The 18,011-nt window shown below is 32.2% G+C and overlaps 3 protein-coding genes and 1 pseudogene across 4 annotated transcripts; 2 read left to right on the top strand and 2 right to left on the bottom strand.

The window, feature by feature from the left end:
- Positions 1-64: 64 nt before the first annotated feature.
- On the top strand, positions 65-852 carry LOC110644197 (LOB domain-containing protein 24-like). 2 transcript variants are annotated; one of them, XM_058143770.1, is made up of 3 exons: positions 65-196; positions 356-478; positions 655-852. In XM_058143770.1, the coding sequence occupies exons 1-3, from the start codon at positions 65-67 to the stop codon at positions 850-852; spliced, it is 453 nt and encodes a 150-aa protein (XP_057999753.1). The 2 variants fall into 2 exon arrangements, with proteins under 2 accessions (XP_057999753.1, XP_021652563.1); XM_021796871.2 differs by having other exon boundaries at positions 117-478.
- On the bottom strand, positions 462-5,076 carry LOC110644196 (uncharacterized; annotated as a pseudogene).
- A 60-nt stretch (positions 5,077-5,136) lies between these two features.
- Positions 5,137-14,207, top strand: LOC110644194 (protein STRUBBELIG-RECEPTOR FAMILY 2). The gene is given in 17 exon segments (XM_021796867.2): positions 5,137-5,245; positions 8,664-8,796; positions 8,880-8,951; positions 9,031-9,096; positions 9,210-9,281; positions 9,364-9,435; positions 10,031-10,102; positions 10,201-10,266; positions 10,359-10,424; positions 10,517-10,794; positions 12,040-12,314; positions 12,421-12,686; positions 13,033-13,180; positions 13,532-13,671; positions 13,778-13,934; positions 14,047-14,155; positions 14,158-14,207. Coding segments are annotated over 17 exon segments (2,136 nt in total). The 5' UTR covers positions 5,137-5,151.
- A 1,132-nt stretch (positions 14,208-15,339) lies between these two features.
- LOC110644192 (putative F-box/FBD/LRR-repeat protein At4g03220) lies at positions 15,340-17,626 on the bottom strand. The gene is made up of 4 exons (XM_021796865.2): positions 17,531-17,626; positions 16,152-17,148; positions 15,899-16,072; positions 15,340-15,819 (listed from the first exon to the last, which is right to left on the bottom strand). Exons 2-4 carry the CDS (start codon positions 17,133-17,135, stop codon positions 15,535-15,537), a joined length of 1,443 nt encoding a protein of 480 aa, XP_021652557.2. The 5' UTR covers positions 17,136-17,148; positions 17,531-17,626; the 3' UTR covers positions 15,340-15,534.
- Between the last annotated feature and the right edge of the window lie 385 nt (positions 17,627-18,011).

The following is an 18,011-nucleotide window of genomic DNA, read 5'->3' on the forward strand; positions in this document are numbered from 1 at the left end:
TAGGAGTTGCTCGAGGAGATTGTCTGGAAAATTATGCTTGAAATTTCCTTGGAAATGATGGGTGATGGGGCTTTCGAGTTTCCTTAAAGGAATCCGTATCCTTGTAGAAAATCCGAACTTCTACTCCTTCATCCTCAATTTTCTCCATTCACGTTCTCATTCCATTCTGAGAAAACTAGCCGTTTGGAAATCAAAGGTAGTCTATTTCAAAACAAATGCTCTCCTATTTATAACCTGATGGTTAAATATACAGAAAATCTAGTTTGAGAGGATATATGTCTTTGTTGTTGAGATTTGTAATAGATTTCTCTTTAGATTCTTGAGAATGATTAATGGTCGTTGTTCTGCTTGCAAGTATTTGAGAAGAAAATGCCCTTTAGATTGCATTTTCTCTCCATATTTTCCTTCCAATGATCCTGAAAGATTTTCATGTGTCCACAAAATCTATGGTTCCAGCAACGTGGGAAAAATGCTCCAGGTAATCTTGATTAACTGCTAATAATTAACATCGACATGTCGTTTATCATATCAAATCGATTCGAAATTTTAATCGTCTTAAAGGGATGTGAGCTCTTAAGCTCGAATTAACCAAATGAAAAAAAAAATGTTATCTATCATGGTTGCTGACAAATCTTTATTCGTTGGTTCATCAAGCAACTGCCGGTTCATCTACGAGCTGCAGCAGCGGATTGCTTATGCTATGAGGCACGATGCAGAATTCAAGATCCTGTGTATGGCTGTGTTGGAATAATCTCTCTACTTTATCAACAAATACACAGTGCAGAAAATCAGCTAGCTGAAACCAAAGCAGAAATAGCAGTCCTTGCTGTGAACAAGAACTTTCAAATTTAACAAAATGAAGCATAAATCAGCTTCAACAATTTCTTGATTAAAAAACAAAAAGGAAAATAATTTGGCCTCTTCCATTGTTCAACTTTTTAAGCCAATAAAATTGCTTGTAAGAACTGAATTGCTATATCAATTATTCTCTATAAATGTAATTGTGATTCTTTTTTATGAGAAAAATGCAGTAATGGATTTGGAATGAGATGAGATAAATTATTATTATTATTATTAAATCACACCATATTTTGTCTAGTTACTAACCTGTGATTAAGCATATTTTGTACTATTACAAATGGTGCAGCAATCCATCTGTGAGCATGGAAGAGCCAATTAGAACAGTTTCGATGATTTACCATGGATTTAACTCCCAACAGCAACATGTGACCTAATATAATAGATGAAAATGACTCGTCACCTTCCTGCTTTTGTCTTGACATCCTCCCAAAAAAGCAACAAAGCAGAAGATTCCATCTAGTTTCAAATATGAGAAAATGGACGCAAGTTCATCCACCTAACTTTCCGATGCTGTCAATAAATTTGCATCTGGGAGGCCCCTTGAGCAGACAAGTCTAGTCTGGTGGTCATCTTCATTTGTTCCAGGGCAGTTGGATAGAAACGTTTCCATTGTTTCATACTGAAACCAACAGCATGCCCTTCAAAATTTGCAATTAAATGTCATATACAAGTTTAATGCTTAATATTCAGTCTGAATGTAAGATATTGCCTATTTATATTCATCTCTTGATTTCATCATTATTTCTTGCAAACATAGTTGTCATGTCGATATTTGAATCAAGAATTGAAATTTTCATAAATCTTCATTTTGTGAATCAAGAATTGAATCTTAAGATTCATTAAAAATTCTCAAAATTAATTAAAAATATATATAATTTAAAAAAAGTAAAAAAAAAAAATCACAATGACATATTTTGATAAATATAAATTTATAATTTTACTATTGAGAAGGATGCTTTATAATAGAACAATATATTCTTATTATGTTATGTGTTTTTAATTATATTATAAATCATAAACTCTTCAATTTTAAATAATGATCATCATTCTACATGTGCTGAAACTTCCATTTAAATTTGAATAATTAATTAAATAATAAAAAAAGATAGTGCGTTAAATTAAAAGGTCAGACTACTATAAAATGTCATAATTTGACAACTATAATTAGAGAAGTATATTAAAAAAAAAAAAAAAAGAGAAAGAAAGAAAGAAAATAAAAGAAGACAGAGGGAAAAGAATGCCTAGTAGAAGAAATAGCTAAAAAAAGGTTTTATGTGAACTTTTCACTATAAAAAGTGAAGTAAAATATTAAATTTTGAAGTTATAGGTCTAACAACCCTATACAAAAAGAATCGATCAAATCGGTAGATTCATATCAATTCACCCGATTCACCGTCGAATCAAAAGAAGCTGTCAAAATTCATGTACATTTGAGATTCACCCTATAGATTCGAATTGCCAGGATAAAAAATCAAATCGAATCTAAGGATAAAATTCGAATCGAGAATTGTAAGATTCTAACAGCAATGCTTGCAACTTCTGCATCCACAAGTTCATAATCCATTAAGGTCTTCTCAAAGTAAAAGCTTTTCCACACAATCAAAGATGATATGAAATTAATATTAAACCAATGCACCAACAACAGGTTGGTTCAACCTTACGAGGGAAATCGCTAGTAAAATGTAAAAGAACCCACAGATCATTTTTCTGTTAAAAAAAAAAAAGACATGAGACATTAAAGACTATGCCCTCAATTGCGTGTCACAATTTCTGAAAGCTGAAATCAAAGCAGGGGCTAAAAGCACAAATGCTAATGGTACTGGAAGAAGAGTGGTTGAAAATAGCAAGTTTACCTAGGCCTCTAATCTTATGAGAATAAAATGTTCTGTAAAACAGTTATTTAGCAGCATGCTATTTCAGGATTTTCCAAAACAACTCTATCTAAAAATTAAATTTGTAGTAAAATAGAAGCATCCAAAATGGTTTTCAACTGCCTTCTTATCCTGGAGGTTCTCTTCATTTCTCAGACCAACAGGAATTAACTTTATGACATGGAATGTTCCTCAGCTGTCACCAGGTCAACAAACAGAATAAAACAGAATTATAGATTCCACCTGTAACCCCCATATCATCTTTAACATGCAATTTTTTGACCTCATTCTGTCCTTTTAGCTTATTGGTCTGAAGATAGAGCTCTAGTGCAATTGAAAATCAAATTCCCATAAAACCTGTAAGTGTGTGCCCCTAGGTGGTCATCAATGCAGGAAACACAAATTTCAACCACCGCTACCAATATTTGTCCTGATAAGTGCTTTTAATCCAAATAACAAATAAATAAATAAATAAAAAATCTTTCCCCAACACCAAAATGGCAGTCAATTGCAATTAAATAACTAAAATTCATAAAAAGAAAACGAATTAACATTCAAAGCTTGGTATCCAATCCATTAACAATTAGGTCACATACTAATACAAAAAATATGAAATTCCATGTGCAACAGCCATTAACAACATCATAATGTTGCTACCAAGTGTTCAGGCAGTCAACCACCAAATTGCTTGTAAAATCAATATATACTTGCAAGCACATAGTTAAGTTGATCAGTTAACTCGTTCCTCAATTGATTTCAATCCCATTTATGTATTAAAAGCAATAAGAAACTAAAAACAACTTTGAGAACAAACCTCTTCGGTTATATCTTCCTCATCCTCTTCATCCTGTTCATCCTCCTCCTTATTCTTCTCAGTCTCCACAACTTCTCTGTTCTTCAGTTGGTCAAGAGCTGCTTTTGCTTTTAAGAAATTTACTACAACCCTCCTACTACACCATTGTGACTTTTGCCTAGATCCAACTCTGCCATCAAAGCCTCTTCCTTCCTTTTCTTCTTCTCAGCCTCAAGCTACTCTGTCTTCCTCTTTTCCTTGTGTGGATCTCCATTCCAATCCCAACTCATGTCCACCGAATCTCAATCCCCACTAGCTCAGCTCTTCCTGAGCTCCCCTTGCCAAAGGTTGAACCAGGGGTATAACCCATTTGCTTTAACAATCCCAATGTTAGATTGTGGAATTGGAACCCCTATTTTGTCCATCCTCTTCTTGTTGGTTATTCTTTCTTTCAAGTCTCCGCTGTTCTTGCCAGCTGAGGGTTTTGGACTTCTTCTTGGATAATTGAACAGCTGAGGTTTTGTCGCTTGAAATCTGCACAAATGACGATGATCACTCTCTGCCTAGGTCGCTAAAAAAGAATAGAAATGAAAATAAAAATTAGATATAAAATCCCAGTAGTTTTTGTTTTGGAAAAAAAAAAATCCTCCATATATCAGTGCTCCCTACAATATAGATAAAGTCCACACCCATTCCTTTATCCAATTCTATTAATTTCCTTCTACTTTTATATGTTATACAGCTAAAATTGGTTTCTTTTTCCTAAAGAAGCTTCTTACAGACTAAAGTGGCCTATATCTCAGGCAGAAAAATGAAATTGTGTTTAGGGTTTTGTTACTCAGAGAGCTGCAATGAATGTAAAAATGGTGATAATTGTGATAAAACATCTAAATGCGCAATCAAATGGAAGAGTTTCCTTCATGGATTTGATGGAAGAGGGAACAAAAAACAAAAAACAAACATATAAACATAGATTTATTTACCCTAATCAGAAAGAGAGTAAACAAATGCTCTCGAGGATTATTACTGAATCCCAGGCTGACCTCTTTGGCAGAGAATGTAGAAGAGTTGGAGGCTTCATGAGGAAGGAGTTGAGAGAGGTCTCCCATGTAATCTTCTTTTTCCACCATTTCTGTTTGGTTCTTCGTTGATTCAGCCATTACTGAGACCTTGAGGGGACACAGAATCAGCAGAAGAAAACACGAGCAGGCCATATATGGGCCAAGGATGGTTGACTAGCCCAAGCCCAGTCCAAGAAAGAGCAGTGCATCTCTCACGTGTCGTTAACGACCATAACGTTTTTCTGCTGACGTGGAAGCTAACTGATACGGTTATAAATATGGTCACGTGATCGTCGTCAAGATCAGTCAAAAACGAGAATAGCTTCTTCAAAGGTACTTCGCTATCTCCCTTCTCCGTTTGGTTCTGAGAAAATACAGATTTCAATTTTCTTTCATCTTTCTTTTCCTTACTTCATTTTCTCGGCAGACAAACAGTGGCATTTCAAGATACTTCTTGTAATGCGCAGTCACTTTCTTCGACAAAACTATTCTTTAAGAACTTACAATGTTTTGCTCTTTGGTTTTAGAAAATAAGGATCTGAGATCAAGTTTTGTTCTCGAGATAATGGCCAGAGAGAAACTACATTTTTGGTTCGCTGTAATCGTCTTCTTGGCGATTCTGGCTTCGCGCTCTTGGGCGTTTACGGATACGAATGATGGTAAAATCTAATTTAATTATTTCTTCTGTTCATGTTTTCTTGCGATCAGTGGAGTTTTCTTCCGTAACTTCTCAGTAGGATTTGCTTGTTTTTGGTGATAAGTGATAATAAAGCTCACGCTTTACTAGAATGTTCTCAATCTGTCGTCTGTTTGGATCCTTAGAAAACAAAGGAAAAGTAATAGAAGTTGTAACAAAGTTTTCTTTGTTCGGAAAACGATCAACGGAAATTCGAGTCTGAGTTTTTGGACTGCATAAAACAACAAGAGAATATAGGCTCAACTTCAAGATTAAGAATCTAATTTTCTTTTTTACGTTTCTCAGCAAACAAACAGAAAGAAGGCCACCCGGTTAGGAAATATATATATATATATATATGTTTTTTTTTTTTTCCAAATTATTGTTTCTATTTTTTGGGGGTTTTCCTGCACTTGATGCTCAAGCGGGAAATGATGGCTCGAGGGATAGACATGGCGGGAAAATAACTGAATAGGAAATGATGCTATGTCATTCCAGACCCTTGCCTGGGGGATGTGCATTCCTTCGGAGTCCGGCCGAATTCACATCAAATTTTGATTTGGATTGATTCCATTCAATTGTTTAATATTTTAATTTTAATTTGATTTTCAATATTTTAATTTTAATTCGAATAATATAGTTTTGGCTTTTTATTTTCAATATTTAAATTATTATTGAAACTTTAAAATTGGAAGCTTACATCATATAATATTTTTTAATTATATAATATTTAATATAATTTAGTATTAACATATTATACAATATAATAATATAAATATCTTGTTGAGATTAGTTTTAACCGTGTCTTAATTATATATTCTTTAACTACGAGATAAATATAAAATTATGTTAATATATAATTATATTAAAAATATATAATATATTTAAAAAAATATAAAAAAATTGATTTATATGTAAATTATTTTCCAAGTTGATATGAATTTAATATGATTTTGATATAATTTTATTTTAATAAAAGTTATATTAAAAAAAAAATAAATTCAGTTGGATAAGACTTTTCAATTTGATTGAAGAAACTTAAAAAGCTTGCACACCCCTTTAACCCTTACGTTTAGGCAGGTATTTTGTGTTTAATCATGTGGAAATGGAAACCAAACTGGTCAATAATTAGGACAAAATTGCTTCTATTTTCCCTTTCTTTCTGTGATGAGCGCCAAACTTACATATATTTGCCTGCTACACCTTGAATATCGACTTATTGATCCTATGCTTTTATTATTAATTATTACTATTCATCAATGGACATAAGTAGCAACCAATTAGCATTGTAGTTGCATATATTTACCTGGAACAAATCATCAAACGTAATTAAATGTGTGGGCGCCATCAGGCTCTGGAAAAAAAAAACCCCTTCTTCTGTTGTTCTTCCAGGACTAGCTTTGGTTCTCATTATATGAGTATTATGATTTACTGTTAATGTTTACATAATTGTTCTATTCTTTATAGGGTGATATTGTATATAATTTTTAGGGTGAATTGCAATTTAACTTTTCAGTATTATTATTAAGAGTTTATTTTTATATTTTGATTCGGTTTGTAAAATTTATTCCATTAATTAATAGGTCATTCTCTATATAATTTATCATTAATACTCATAAAAATACATTATTATTTTTTAAAAGGTGTTCGATGCGAAATTAATAAGAAGTAGTTTTTATCTTATAACTTTTAACATTTAATTAATGTTATTTGGATACTTTGATTAATAATTATCCTCTTTAAATGTTAAAACTTACAAGATTAATGTTTAAAATTAAATTTTTTAATTTTCTATCAAATACATCATTAGAATAAATTATTATTTAATTTTCAATTATTGTAATTATCCATGAATTAGTTTCTTTTTTTTTACAATTACATTAGATGATTTTGTCAATTAAATATTTTCTTCGTCTAATTTTAATAATCACAAATTAACAATGCCTTTTTCTTCATCCCTCTCTCCTGTTTTTCTTTTACCTTCTCTCTCTCCTTCCCTCTTCTGTTTTTCTTTCCATCCCTATCTCTCCATATCTCCTTCTGTTCATTCTTCAGTCTCTCTCCATTTATTTATCTTTACATATCTCAGATTTATCAATCCATTCAAATCAATGTATTTGGATTTGACATTCAATTTCTATTATTAATCTATGAACCTTTCTTTTCTCTCATAGTTAGATCTTGAAATGAAGCTGAACTTAAATACAGGGGCGGATGCAAAATTTATTATAGGGGGTGTTAAAATTTACAGTTATATTATTGTAAATAATCAAATACATTTTTATTAAACAATAATCAACGTTCTTTTTTTAATAAACATATATTTGTTAATTTTAAATAATTAAAACAAACTTAATAAAGAATATCTATACTATACTCAGGTTAGCAGACCTATCAAATGTTAATAAAGAATATCTATACAACCGATTTAACTTAAAATCTAAAATGTTAAGTGACAAAAATATTTAGCAAAAGATATCATAATACAAGAACCAAAATGAAATTCATAGGCCAAAAATAAATATTAAATGAAATATTGAAAACATTAAGACATTAGAATTAAATAAAATAAAAAAATATGAATAAAATTACATAAAATTGTAAAAGTTAAAACAAAAATAAAAATATTGGAGGAGTAAACAATAATTTTTAAAAATTATTGAATTTTAAAAATTTTGGGAGACGAACAATAATTTTTTATGAAAAAAATACTAAACTTTATAGGTAAAATTTTAATTTTAAAAATTTTGGAGAGCAAACAGTAATTTTTTATTAAAAAATGTTAAACTTTATAGGTAAAATTTTAATTTTAAAAACTTTTGAAGGGCAAACAATAATTTTTTTTTTTTTGTAAAAATATACTAAACTTCATAGGCAAAATTTTAATTTTATGAACTTGGGGTGGGGGGGTACACCCCTACTCCTTAACCTAGTTCCGCCCCCTGCATAAACATGGAGACGTACCAATGCTCTCTAAATCACCTTTTCAGAAAAAACCCTCCCTCTACTATCTCTCCCTGTTTTCTTCATTGATAACTGTGGCTGCAATCACAGAGAATCCCTTCAATTCTTCAACACTTGGATGGGTTTTTTACTAAATAACAAAAATATTTAAAATACAGGACCAATAAATGAATGAATTATATAGTTGATAGAATCAACTTTTAGAAACTAATTAATATAATTTTAAAATACACCTTAAAGGTAATAAGGTCTTTTTATTAAGAATTAATGGTGCATTGTGAATTTTTTGGACGGAAGGACTTACAAATTAATAAATCAAATTGCGGAGATCAATTAATATAATTTTCAAATATAGGAATTCGGCTAGTGAATAATGATAATAGGCTTTGACTAAATTGTAATCATACAATAATGAGATTTCCTTCAAACTTATGCAGTCATGGCGCTTGAAAATCTGTATATAGCTCTGAATAAGCCCCCTCAGCTGAAGGGGTGGAGGTTGGATGGAGGAGATCCATGTCAGGAGTCATGGACTGGAGTGTCTTGTCACGAATCGTCTGTAATCTACCTGTAGTGCACGTATCCCCATTTCAATCAGCAATCTATACTTTTTAGACTACAAATACATTAATTTATTCTTTCATGTTCTGCAGCAACCTTCAGGGACTAAGCCTGATTGGGTACCTTGGAACCCAGCTCCATAATCTTCATAACTTGAAGCATTTGTGAGTGATTTTCTTGTCTAGATTTTGCTAGCAAAGCTCTGCTTTCTGTTCTGTTCTTTAATCTGGTTTCTTATCTTAGGGATGCTAGCTCCAATAATATTATGGGTGAAATTCCATATTACCTACCTCCTAATGCCACTCGCATGTAAGCTGCTACTTCTCAGTATTCTGATAATATATATGTAAATTCCATCTAGTTAAATAAGTATTACTGTGTGTTTGTTGTTGTTTGATTTTATTTGATGCTTTACAATGCAGCAATTTAGCATTCAACAACTTGAGTCATAATTTACCCTATACTTTATCAAGCCTCCAAGAACTCCGACATTTGTACGTTGCTCTCCATTGCCTATTTTACTGGTTTCTATCTAAAAAGTGTTCGACCACGAATCGTTTTATTTTTCTTCTCCAGGAATCTAAGCCACAATTCATTAGATGGACCCATTGGCAATGTTTTCAGTGGCCTGAAAAATCTAAAAGAGATGTATGTTTCTACATCTTTTCTGGTTTAGCATTTACAATTAAGCAAAACTGTCTAAGCAATAATAGGTTTTAATGGCCCCGGAATTTAAAGAGGTGTCCTTTTAAAAAGTGGGTATTATGAATTTAAAGAGGTGTCCTTTTAAAATAATGGGTATTATGCTACACAAAACCAACACACGATTCTTAACTTTCTTTAGTAGTATGGTTATCCAATGGCATCTTTTTATTACTTAGATCACAAGTAAGAATAAATCAACTAACTAAAATTCTTTGTTGTCATCTCTTGTCAAAATGTTGTATTTAATCAGTTTGAAATAACTTCAAAGAGAAATCTGGCTTTTGATTTCCACATTTTGAATTTTATTTGTTTAAAATTAAAATGAATATAACAATTCAACAATTATCTGAATGGGATATCAAACTTCATGTGTTGGAATGGCATCTTAACTATTTAATATGTCATACATTTTGAATTTTGATTCCTTTTTTGTTCCAACACTTTCTTTGTGGAGAATTTTGAAAGTGATGGTTATTTTGTTTCCTCATGAATAATTTTTTTATCAGATTTCTCATGAATATTCAATATGCTGTTACAGGGATCTATCATACAATTACTTCGCTGGAGATTTACCTACTTCTTTAGGATGTCTGACAAATCTTACTAGATTGTGAGTTTAATGCAACCACGCCATACACTTACCTTGGTGTGGGTAATTGTGTGTTTCTCCTTTCACATGTCAAGTGCTTCTTACTTGTTGCTTGGCAGGTTCTTGCAGAACAACCAATTCACTGGATCAGTTATCTACCTGGCTGATCTTCACCTAATTGACCTGTAGGTTCCTCCGTATTTTTCTGTTAGTTTGTTAGCATTTTGCAAATTAGGCTGATATAATCTTTTGATCCTCTTCTCATTTCTGTTGTCAGAAACGTCCAATCTAATCATTTCAGTGGTGTTATTCCAACTCAATTTCAATCCATACCAAATCTGTGGTAAGTAATCAAAAGGTTCCAACTGTTGTTAGATTTGATTGCCTGCACTGACTACCAATTCTTCGTTCCGCTCTTGTTTTACCTTTTGCTAGGATTGATGGGAATAGGTTCCATATGGGAGACAACTATCCACTCTGGAATTTTCCTCTGGAAAATGTATCCATTGGGAAAAATTTTAGTGGACCCCCAACAACAGAGTCAAGTGCCATTGAGAACTATTTCAATCCTGAGGCAGCTGAACACAAGAAGAAACGGCTAGGCCCCGGAGGAATAGCTTGTACCATGGGTGCAGCAACTCTTATAGCGACTTGTGTAGCAATTTTTGTTGCAATCCGCATTAGGCGATCCCATGTTTTTCCGGTCACTAAAGGTGGTCTTCTAAACCTACACTAGAAGTGTTATATTTAAGTATTAACATGACGAAATTTGGAAAGTTGAAATTGCAATCTGATATGATGTGCAAATATATACGACTTATCTCTTATACAATTGATGTTGTACACCACGGAAACGTGTAAACTGCAAAAACATAAAGCAAACATAGGGCTACATTTACGGGCATGTCATCCTCCACTATAATAAATTATTAATTAAAAGCTCAAACTATACTATCCATAAACCCAATTACACCCAAGAGAACACAAATTACATCAAACTGCTCAGTTCCTCTCAATCTCCTCTAGATATAACTTAACATATTTACTATTACAACACTATACCACAAATGGTGTCTTCCACTATATAGGTAAGAGTCCTCTTAATAATGGATAAGAATCCCTTTCTCTTAAATTCTATATCATTTCTCTACCTTAGTCCAAAGCCTCTCTCCACTGCTATGGGCAAAAGCCCCTCATCAATGGGCAGAGTTAAATCCGCAGCAATTGGCAAGACCCTTCTTTACAATGGGTGACAGTCTCACTCCATGAACTGAAAGCCAAATAATTTTTTTTATCATTCTTTTATTTATAGTGTTAATTTACTCAATCCTAATCTGATTAGGAGTCTTACTCAATTTAGGAATAATATTTTAATCTATATAGAAAATATTCCCCTATTCTATTGAAGAATATTTTTCCTACTCAAATTAGGAAAAAGTCTCTTCAAATCTTACTAGAATTTTGAGTGGGTCATAATTCTAACAACTGATAATCATAAATGTAAACTCTTTCTACTAAGTAGTTGCCAATTAGTTTTTCAATGGAAATGGAATCTTAGTGTTGGTGTGTGTGTATTCTGTTTTGTAATCCTAATTCATTGAATCAGTTGAACTCTTGGTCAACTCAAAAAATATTCCATCTTAATGATTCCTTCAAACCTTTCTGATATCAGTGCTTAGAGATTCACCTTCTGAGATTATTTAGCATCCATACTATTGGTTACATATGTCTTTGTTATCTTGGATTTTCTTTTCTATTTATGTCTTTTTGTCAATTGGAACCTAATATGAAAATTTGATATTCTAGCTGATGGGGTAAACCATGTTTGAATTTCTCATGTTATCTAAAATGCATTTGTTTAGGAGCTATTCATTTTTCTGTCCCCTCTTCTTCTGCAACATAAAATGTTCATGTGTTCAATTTTTATTTTCCCATTTATTCTCTTTTTATGGTAATAGACTCTTCTCTAACCGCAAGTGAAGCAAGGCCACAGCTCTTGCCAGTCAAATCTCCGCCTACAGTTGGCCCAAGACATATACCTCCTGCTTGCAGTGCAAGAACTGAGAAAATTTCCAGAAGAAGAAGCTTTGCTATGAAATACAAAGCTCCAGCAAGTGCTAAAATTTTTACTCTGGCAGAGCTTCAATTAGCGACAAACAATTTCAGTGAAGAGAATTTACTAGGAGAGGGATCTCTTGGTTCTGTTTACAAAGCCAAGTTCTCTGATGGCAAAGTAAATATTTGAACTTACTGATTGCTTGTAAATTGCAGCAAGTTCTGAAATTCAATCAAGTCATGAGAAGTCTCTAACCACCCCCCACTGTGTTCCTTTTCCCCAGATAATGGTTGTCAAAAACGTCAGCATGGTATCACTATCTTTCCAAGAAGAAGAACAATTCTTAGATGTGATTTGGACTGCAGCCAGACTGAGGCATCCTCACATTGTAACACTTATTGGCTACTGTGTAGAAAATGGTCATCATCTCCTTGTGTACGAGTATATAAAAAATTTAAATCTCCATGATGTTCTTCATGGTGAAGCATACAAACCACTGCCATGGACCATTCGTATTGGTATTGCACTTGGTGTTGCTCGGGCTCTGGAGTAAGTATCCAATGGTTATTTCCCTTAACATGTTCATATCTTCTAGTCTAACTTGCATGACTATAGTAATAGGTTTATCTGTACCATGCACCCTATTAGGCTAATTGTTCACACAATACAACACAAAACAACTCTCGAATGTAGATTTACTAGTGCTAAAGACTATTTTTTAAAATTGAATTATACCATTATGCGCTCTAGAATCGTGCAGAAATAATGGAGAACTAAGCAGCTTGGTGCATGCATCATTGCCAATGAATCAGAAGTAGGACACCTGGTTAAACATTACATCTTTTTCTTCCCCATGTTTCTAATATTGTTTCCGTGTCAAAAATTATGATTTCAGCTACTTGCATTCTACTTTCTCCCCTCCTATTGCCCACGGCAACATAAGGGCCGCCAATATCTTACTCGATGATGAACTTAAGCCTCGTCTCTGTGACTGTGGAATTGCAATTTTGAGGCCATTGGCAACCAATAGTGTTAAACTTAAGGTAAGTATTTGGTTAGTCTTCTCCACCTTTTCCTTGGATGACACAAAATTTTAGTCCATAACTGCAAGAAGTGACTAACAGTAGGACATAAAGTTGCTGTACTGTGCTTATTGGCTTGTAAATCTTACGAGGAGATGCCCAATATAGAGAATTTTGAAAATAGCACATTACAAAAATTTATGGTTTCTAAATTTCATAAGCTTTGAGTTTATTTCTATGGGTCTTTCATGAGTAAGCTGCTAACTTGTCATTCAAGCAGGCATAAGTGCATCTCCAATCAATTTTGTCAAATATGTGAGAGACTGAAGATGTCAAAATACTCATCTATAGTTGTTGACATGTTATAAACAGGCTGCTGAATTAGCTATTGGTGACACTGGCTACATTGCACCTGAACATGGGGAACCAGGAACAGATAACACGAAATGTGACATATATGCCTTTGGGGTCTTGCTTTTGGAGCTTTTAACAGGGAGGAAACCTTTTGATAGGCATGAATCGAGGCTTGTGTTTCTTTTCATTTCTTTTAACCCATTTTCATGGCTTGTATTTTCGACTTATTTCTTGATTATGAATCTTTCATGTCTTCTAACACAGCTCAAGACCAGGAGAAGAGCAATCCTTGGTCAAATGGGCCTCATCTCGTCTTCATGATGGTGCATATTTGGCACAAATGGTTGATCCAAATATCAGAAGAACAATCACTCCCAAGGCTGCCTCCCGATTTGCAGATATCGTCTCTCTCTGTGTTCAGGTAAGCATTGAAATAAAATTTATGTAACACTAGATTATTGAAGGTTAAAATTTTTGAAATCATTGCATTTTAGTCACTCTTAATTGTTTTCCTGCAACTGAAACCTGAACAGCCTGAGAAGTTATTCCGGCCACCAATGTCTGAAATTGTGGAATCACTGACATCCATGCTGCTAAAATTCTCCTATGCAACAAGCAGTGCTTTAGACGGTACCTTGACTGATCCTTCCGTACAACCCGCTCTCGCTTCGTGAGCTCTCCCACGGTCAACTGAAAATATTATCTTGTTTTCGCAACTCTAGTTGATTACTCTTAGCAGCAATTTTGTAATTCTGCATTCACTTCATGGTCCAGCACTCTTTAATTTTTTGTATTATTTTTTTTTTTTTGAATGCGGCGAAAAGAAGGCTTGCTATCCTCTACAGCCCAATGGCTGTTATGCTAGCAAAATGCCTAAAATTTTATTTTGGAAAATTTTTAATTGAGTTTTATCCTATATTATACTTTAGTCATTAAATTTTAAAAAATTAATTATTTAATTAAAATTTTATATTATATTAAATTTTAATTCTTTAAATTTTGAGAAATAAATTATTTAATCTTTTTAATTTTAATGTATAAAATGATTGAGTTTTTATAATTTTAATGTTTAAAATAATTTCGTTGATCGATAAAATGACTAAATTATTTTATATATTAAAATTAGAGGGATTAAATTATTTTATATATAAAAATTATAGAGATTAAAGTATAATATGATAGAAAATTTAAGTACTAAATACTTAAATTTTTAAAATTCAGAAATTAAAATATAATGTAATATAAAATTCATAAATTAAATAATTAATTTTTTAAAATTTAAAAATTAAAGTGTAGTATAGAGTAAAATTTAAAAACTAAATTATAAATTTCCCTTTTATTTTTTAGCATATACCTATTATTACATTTATTATTATGAATAAATTCTTTCAAATAGCATACGTACTATACAGACTTTATTTAATATTCTTGTTACATTCTTATCAAGAAACAATTAGATAAAAATAATTAATAATTATTTAAAAAATAAAAATTAATATAATTTTAAAAGACAAAATTTTATAAGTATTTATCAAATAATTAATTGGGATTTTTAACATTAAAAAAAATTATCAAATATACAATTTTTCTCAAATTGATTTGTTCAACCGCATTTAAAATAATATATATATATATATATATATATATATATATATATATATATATATATATATATATTTTTTTTTTTTTTTTTCTAAAAACAGTTTTCAGCCTTCAAACCCAACGACCAAATAGGCTCTAATTCTCCGTTTTCCGAATTATAAATACCTAGATGATCATATGGTCCAGCTATATTCTACTGCAATTTAACTTGCTTTCGCGCATCATATCTGAAACAATCTCATCTCATAAATTTCACAAGCATAAACCATAAAGAAAACAGTTTCTACTTGATGGCATCACAGGCTTAAGATTTAGTATTGCCAAAAAGATATTATTCCTAATAATGCTGTAAATTTCCTAGTATCTTATATGTCTTCAGTCTACTGAGTTAATTTTCTATATTGCATTGGAAACCTTTCTTATGCATCATCCTCAGGCACTCGATCGAAAACTATTTCAGCAGTAGAAGTCTTCCTGTAATCATCAAACTCTGTATTGAACACTAATGGAAGGAGAGATAAATAAAGGATTGTCATCTTCTTCAAAGCTCTGGCATGCTTGAGCAAGTACTTTATGAGCTCCAACTCATTATCCCCTCTGTTAAAAAGCTCTACTGTTGCTTCCTCCAATTGATGAACAAAATCTAGTTTTTGAGATTCCCAATATCGTACAGTAAATGCATCGTATGATTCTGATTGAGTTAACTGAAAGGAAAAGAGAAATATTTTAGATCAAGAAGATAAACAAAATTATAAATTGTGCATGAGAGAGATGTAAGCATACACTAGAAAGGCAGAAGTTGTTGTCTTTTTTTATGTGAAGAGTCTTCAGATTAGGTGTTCCTTTGAGAAAGCAAGCTACAGCAGGCACCAAATCATCATTTACATTGTCGGTATATAAATATAAGCAACTCAAACGATGGAAGAGAGATGGTAAACAGCCCTGCTTAAACGAAACCTACAACATTAATCAATAAATGTTAGCACCAAGTAATGAACAAACAGTTAGCAAACACTTGCAGAGTAGAATGTTTTACCTTAATACATTCATCGGTTAAAATTAGAGCTCTACATGTGCAAATGCTATGAAGTAGTCTTGACAAATTCTGATTGATAGAAGAATCAAGCCTATATAATGAAGGATACTGTGTTTGTCTGATTACAGTACGTTCCAGATGCTTGAAGTTCTCCAAGCAGTTAAATTCCACGAGATGTCCATCCCACATCAGATAATCAAGATTTGGTGCAATGATTTTCAATGACTTGCCTTTAGAAAAATGAAATTTCCAATCCAAGATAAAGTCATTGAGCTTTTCTGCTGATATGCTAATATTGCACAGATTACTAGAGAAGTAAGGTTTAATGGTCAAAGACTTAAGAGTGGGGCTATTGATGATAATATTCTTTCCCCCATCAAAGTTCTCAAGCAATAATTTCTCAAGGTGCTTGCAGAAAGATGAAATCCACCCTCCAAAACCCTCATTGCTAATTTGAAGATCTATCAAAGATAAGGATTTGAGATTGCAAAAACCCCCTGAGAGGGGAAATTTATCAAGACGGCCTCCCTGCAAATTTACTTTTAATTCCTTCAATGATTCAGAAAGAAAGACAGGAGCCGGCAACGAGAAAACATCTTCACCATGGAGGATTATTTGGAGATCAATTAATTGAACCTTACATGCTATTGCATTACAGAGCCACATAAGAACACGGAATTTTTCATTAGCATTGGCAGCAGCAAAAGGCCAGAGAATAGATATGCGTTCGGTCTTCATTCCTTTTCGGAAAGCCAACAATCTGTCCACCGAATTTAACAACAGATATCGTCTATCTTCGCATAGCAAGCCATTCAAAGTCAAGAAGGGAGTGGATATGCAGAATTCTCTTAGCTGTTTCGAGGTAAGGGACAAATTGACAAGTTCTTTCATTTCAAGGAAAGAGAGGATGTGATGGACAAGAGGGTCCGGAAGATTGCTGATTCTGTCTCTATCACTCCTTGGAGACTCCATCATAGTACCCATTAAACTGAATCACCTGTAACGAAGACAAAATTGAGGAAAATGCAGACAAGTACATATTTTGCAAGTTTAAATCCAAAAAAAAAAAAAGAAAAAAAATTCGGCCTTGATTGTTAATGATGATGAGAACTCTACCAAATAACCAAGAGCCAAATCAGTCACATCTAGACAAAGCAGAACACAAAGTCGTGTTAATGGACAAAGAAAAGCAGAAAAAGCCTTGATTCCAAATTATGCTAGAAGAAAAGTTCAGTTTAACAATGGAGAATGGACATAGTGTTCATGCAAGATATCTGAAATACAAACCCTAGCACAAAAATAAATAACAACAATATGCATATAAATTGTACTAGGAAGGCAAGGTAACAAGAGTAGAAGACTGAGAGTTAGAAGCTTACCTGGTTTAAGGTCTCCACCCAATGATCAAATCCTTTAATAAGCACTCTCAGTTCCAGTCTTCAACCCTTGAAGGGGCTCAGTCACCAAGAAACATCAACAGTCGACGTGTTTGCACTTACAAGCGGTTAACCAGTTGCTAGGAATCCTTAATCCTCTGGGAAACTTAATAATGCTTTGGGAAACTTAATAATGCTTGAATACTTAATAAGCTAATTTTCATAAATTACATCAAACTCTTTATCAGAATCCTTGATTATGTTGATGAGAAATTAAATATAAGCAATAAAGAAAAAAATTAAAAAAAATAAAGAGAAAAAAAATAAATTTTTATTTGAATTAATTATTAAAATAAAAAAAATATAATTTTTTTCTTAAAAAAATAATTATTATACTCTTATTTTTTTTATTATATTACATAAAAGTATCTAAATAATTTTAATATAAAAATATATTTATTTTCACATTTACCTTTATATCACT

Source organism: Hevea brasiliensis, chromosome 3, assembly GCF_030052815.1.
Source record: "Hevea brasiliensis isolate MT/VB/25A 57/8 chromosome 3, ASM3005281v1, whole genome shotgun sequence".
In the NCBI taxonomy this organism is placed as follows: domain Eukaryota; kingdom Viridiplantae; phylum Streptophyta; class Magnoliopsida; order Malpighiales; family Euphorbiaceae; genus Hevea; species Hevea brasiliensis.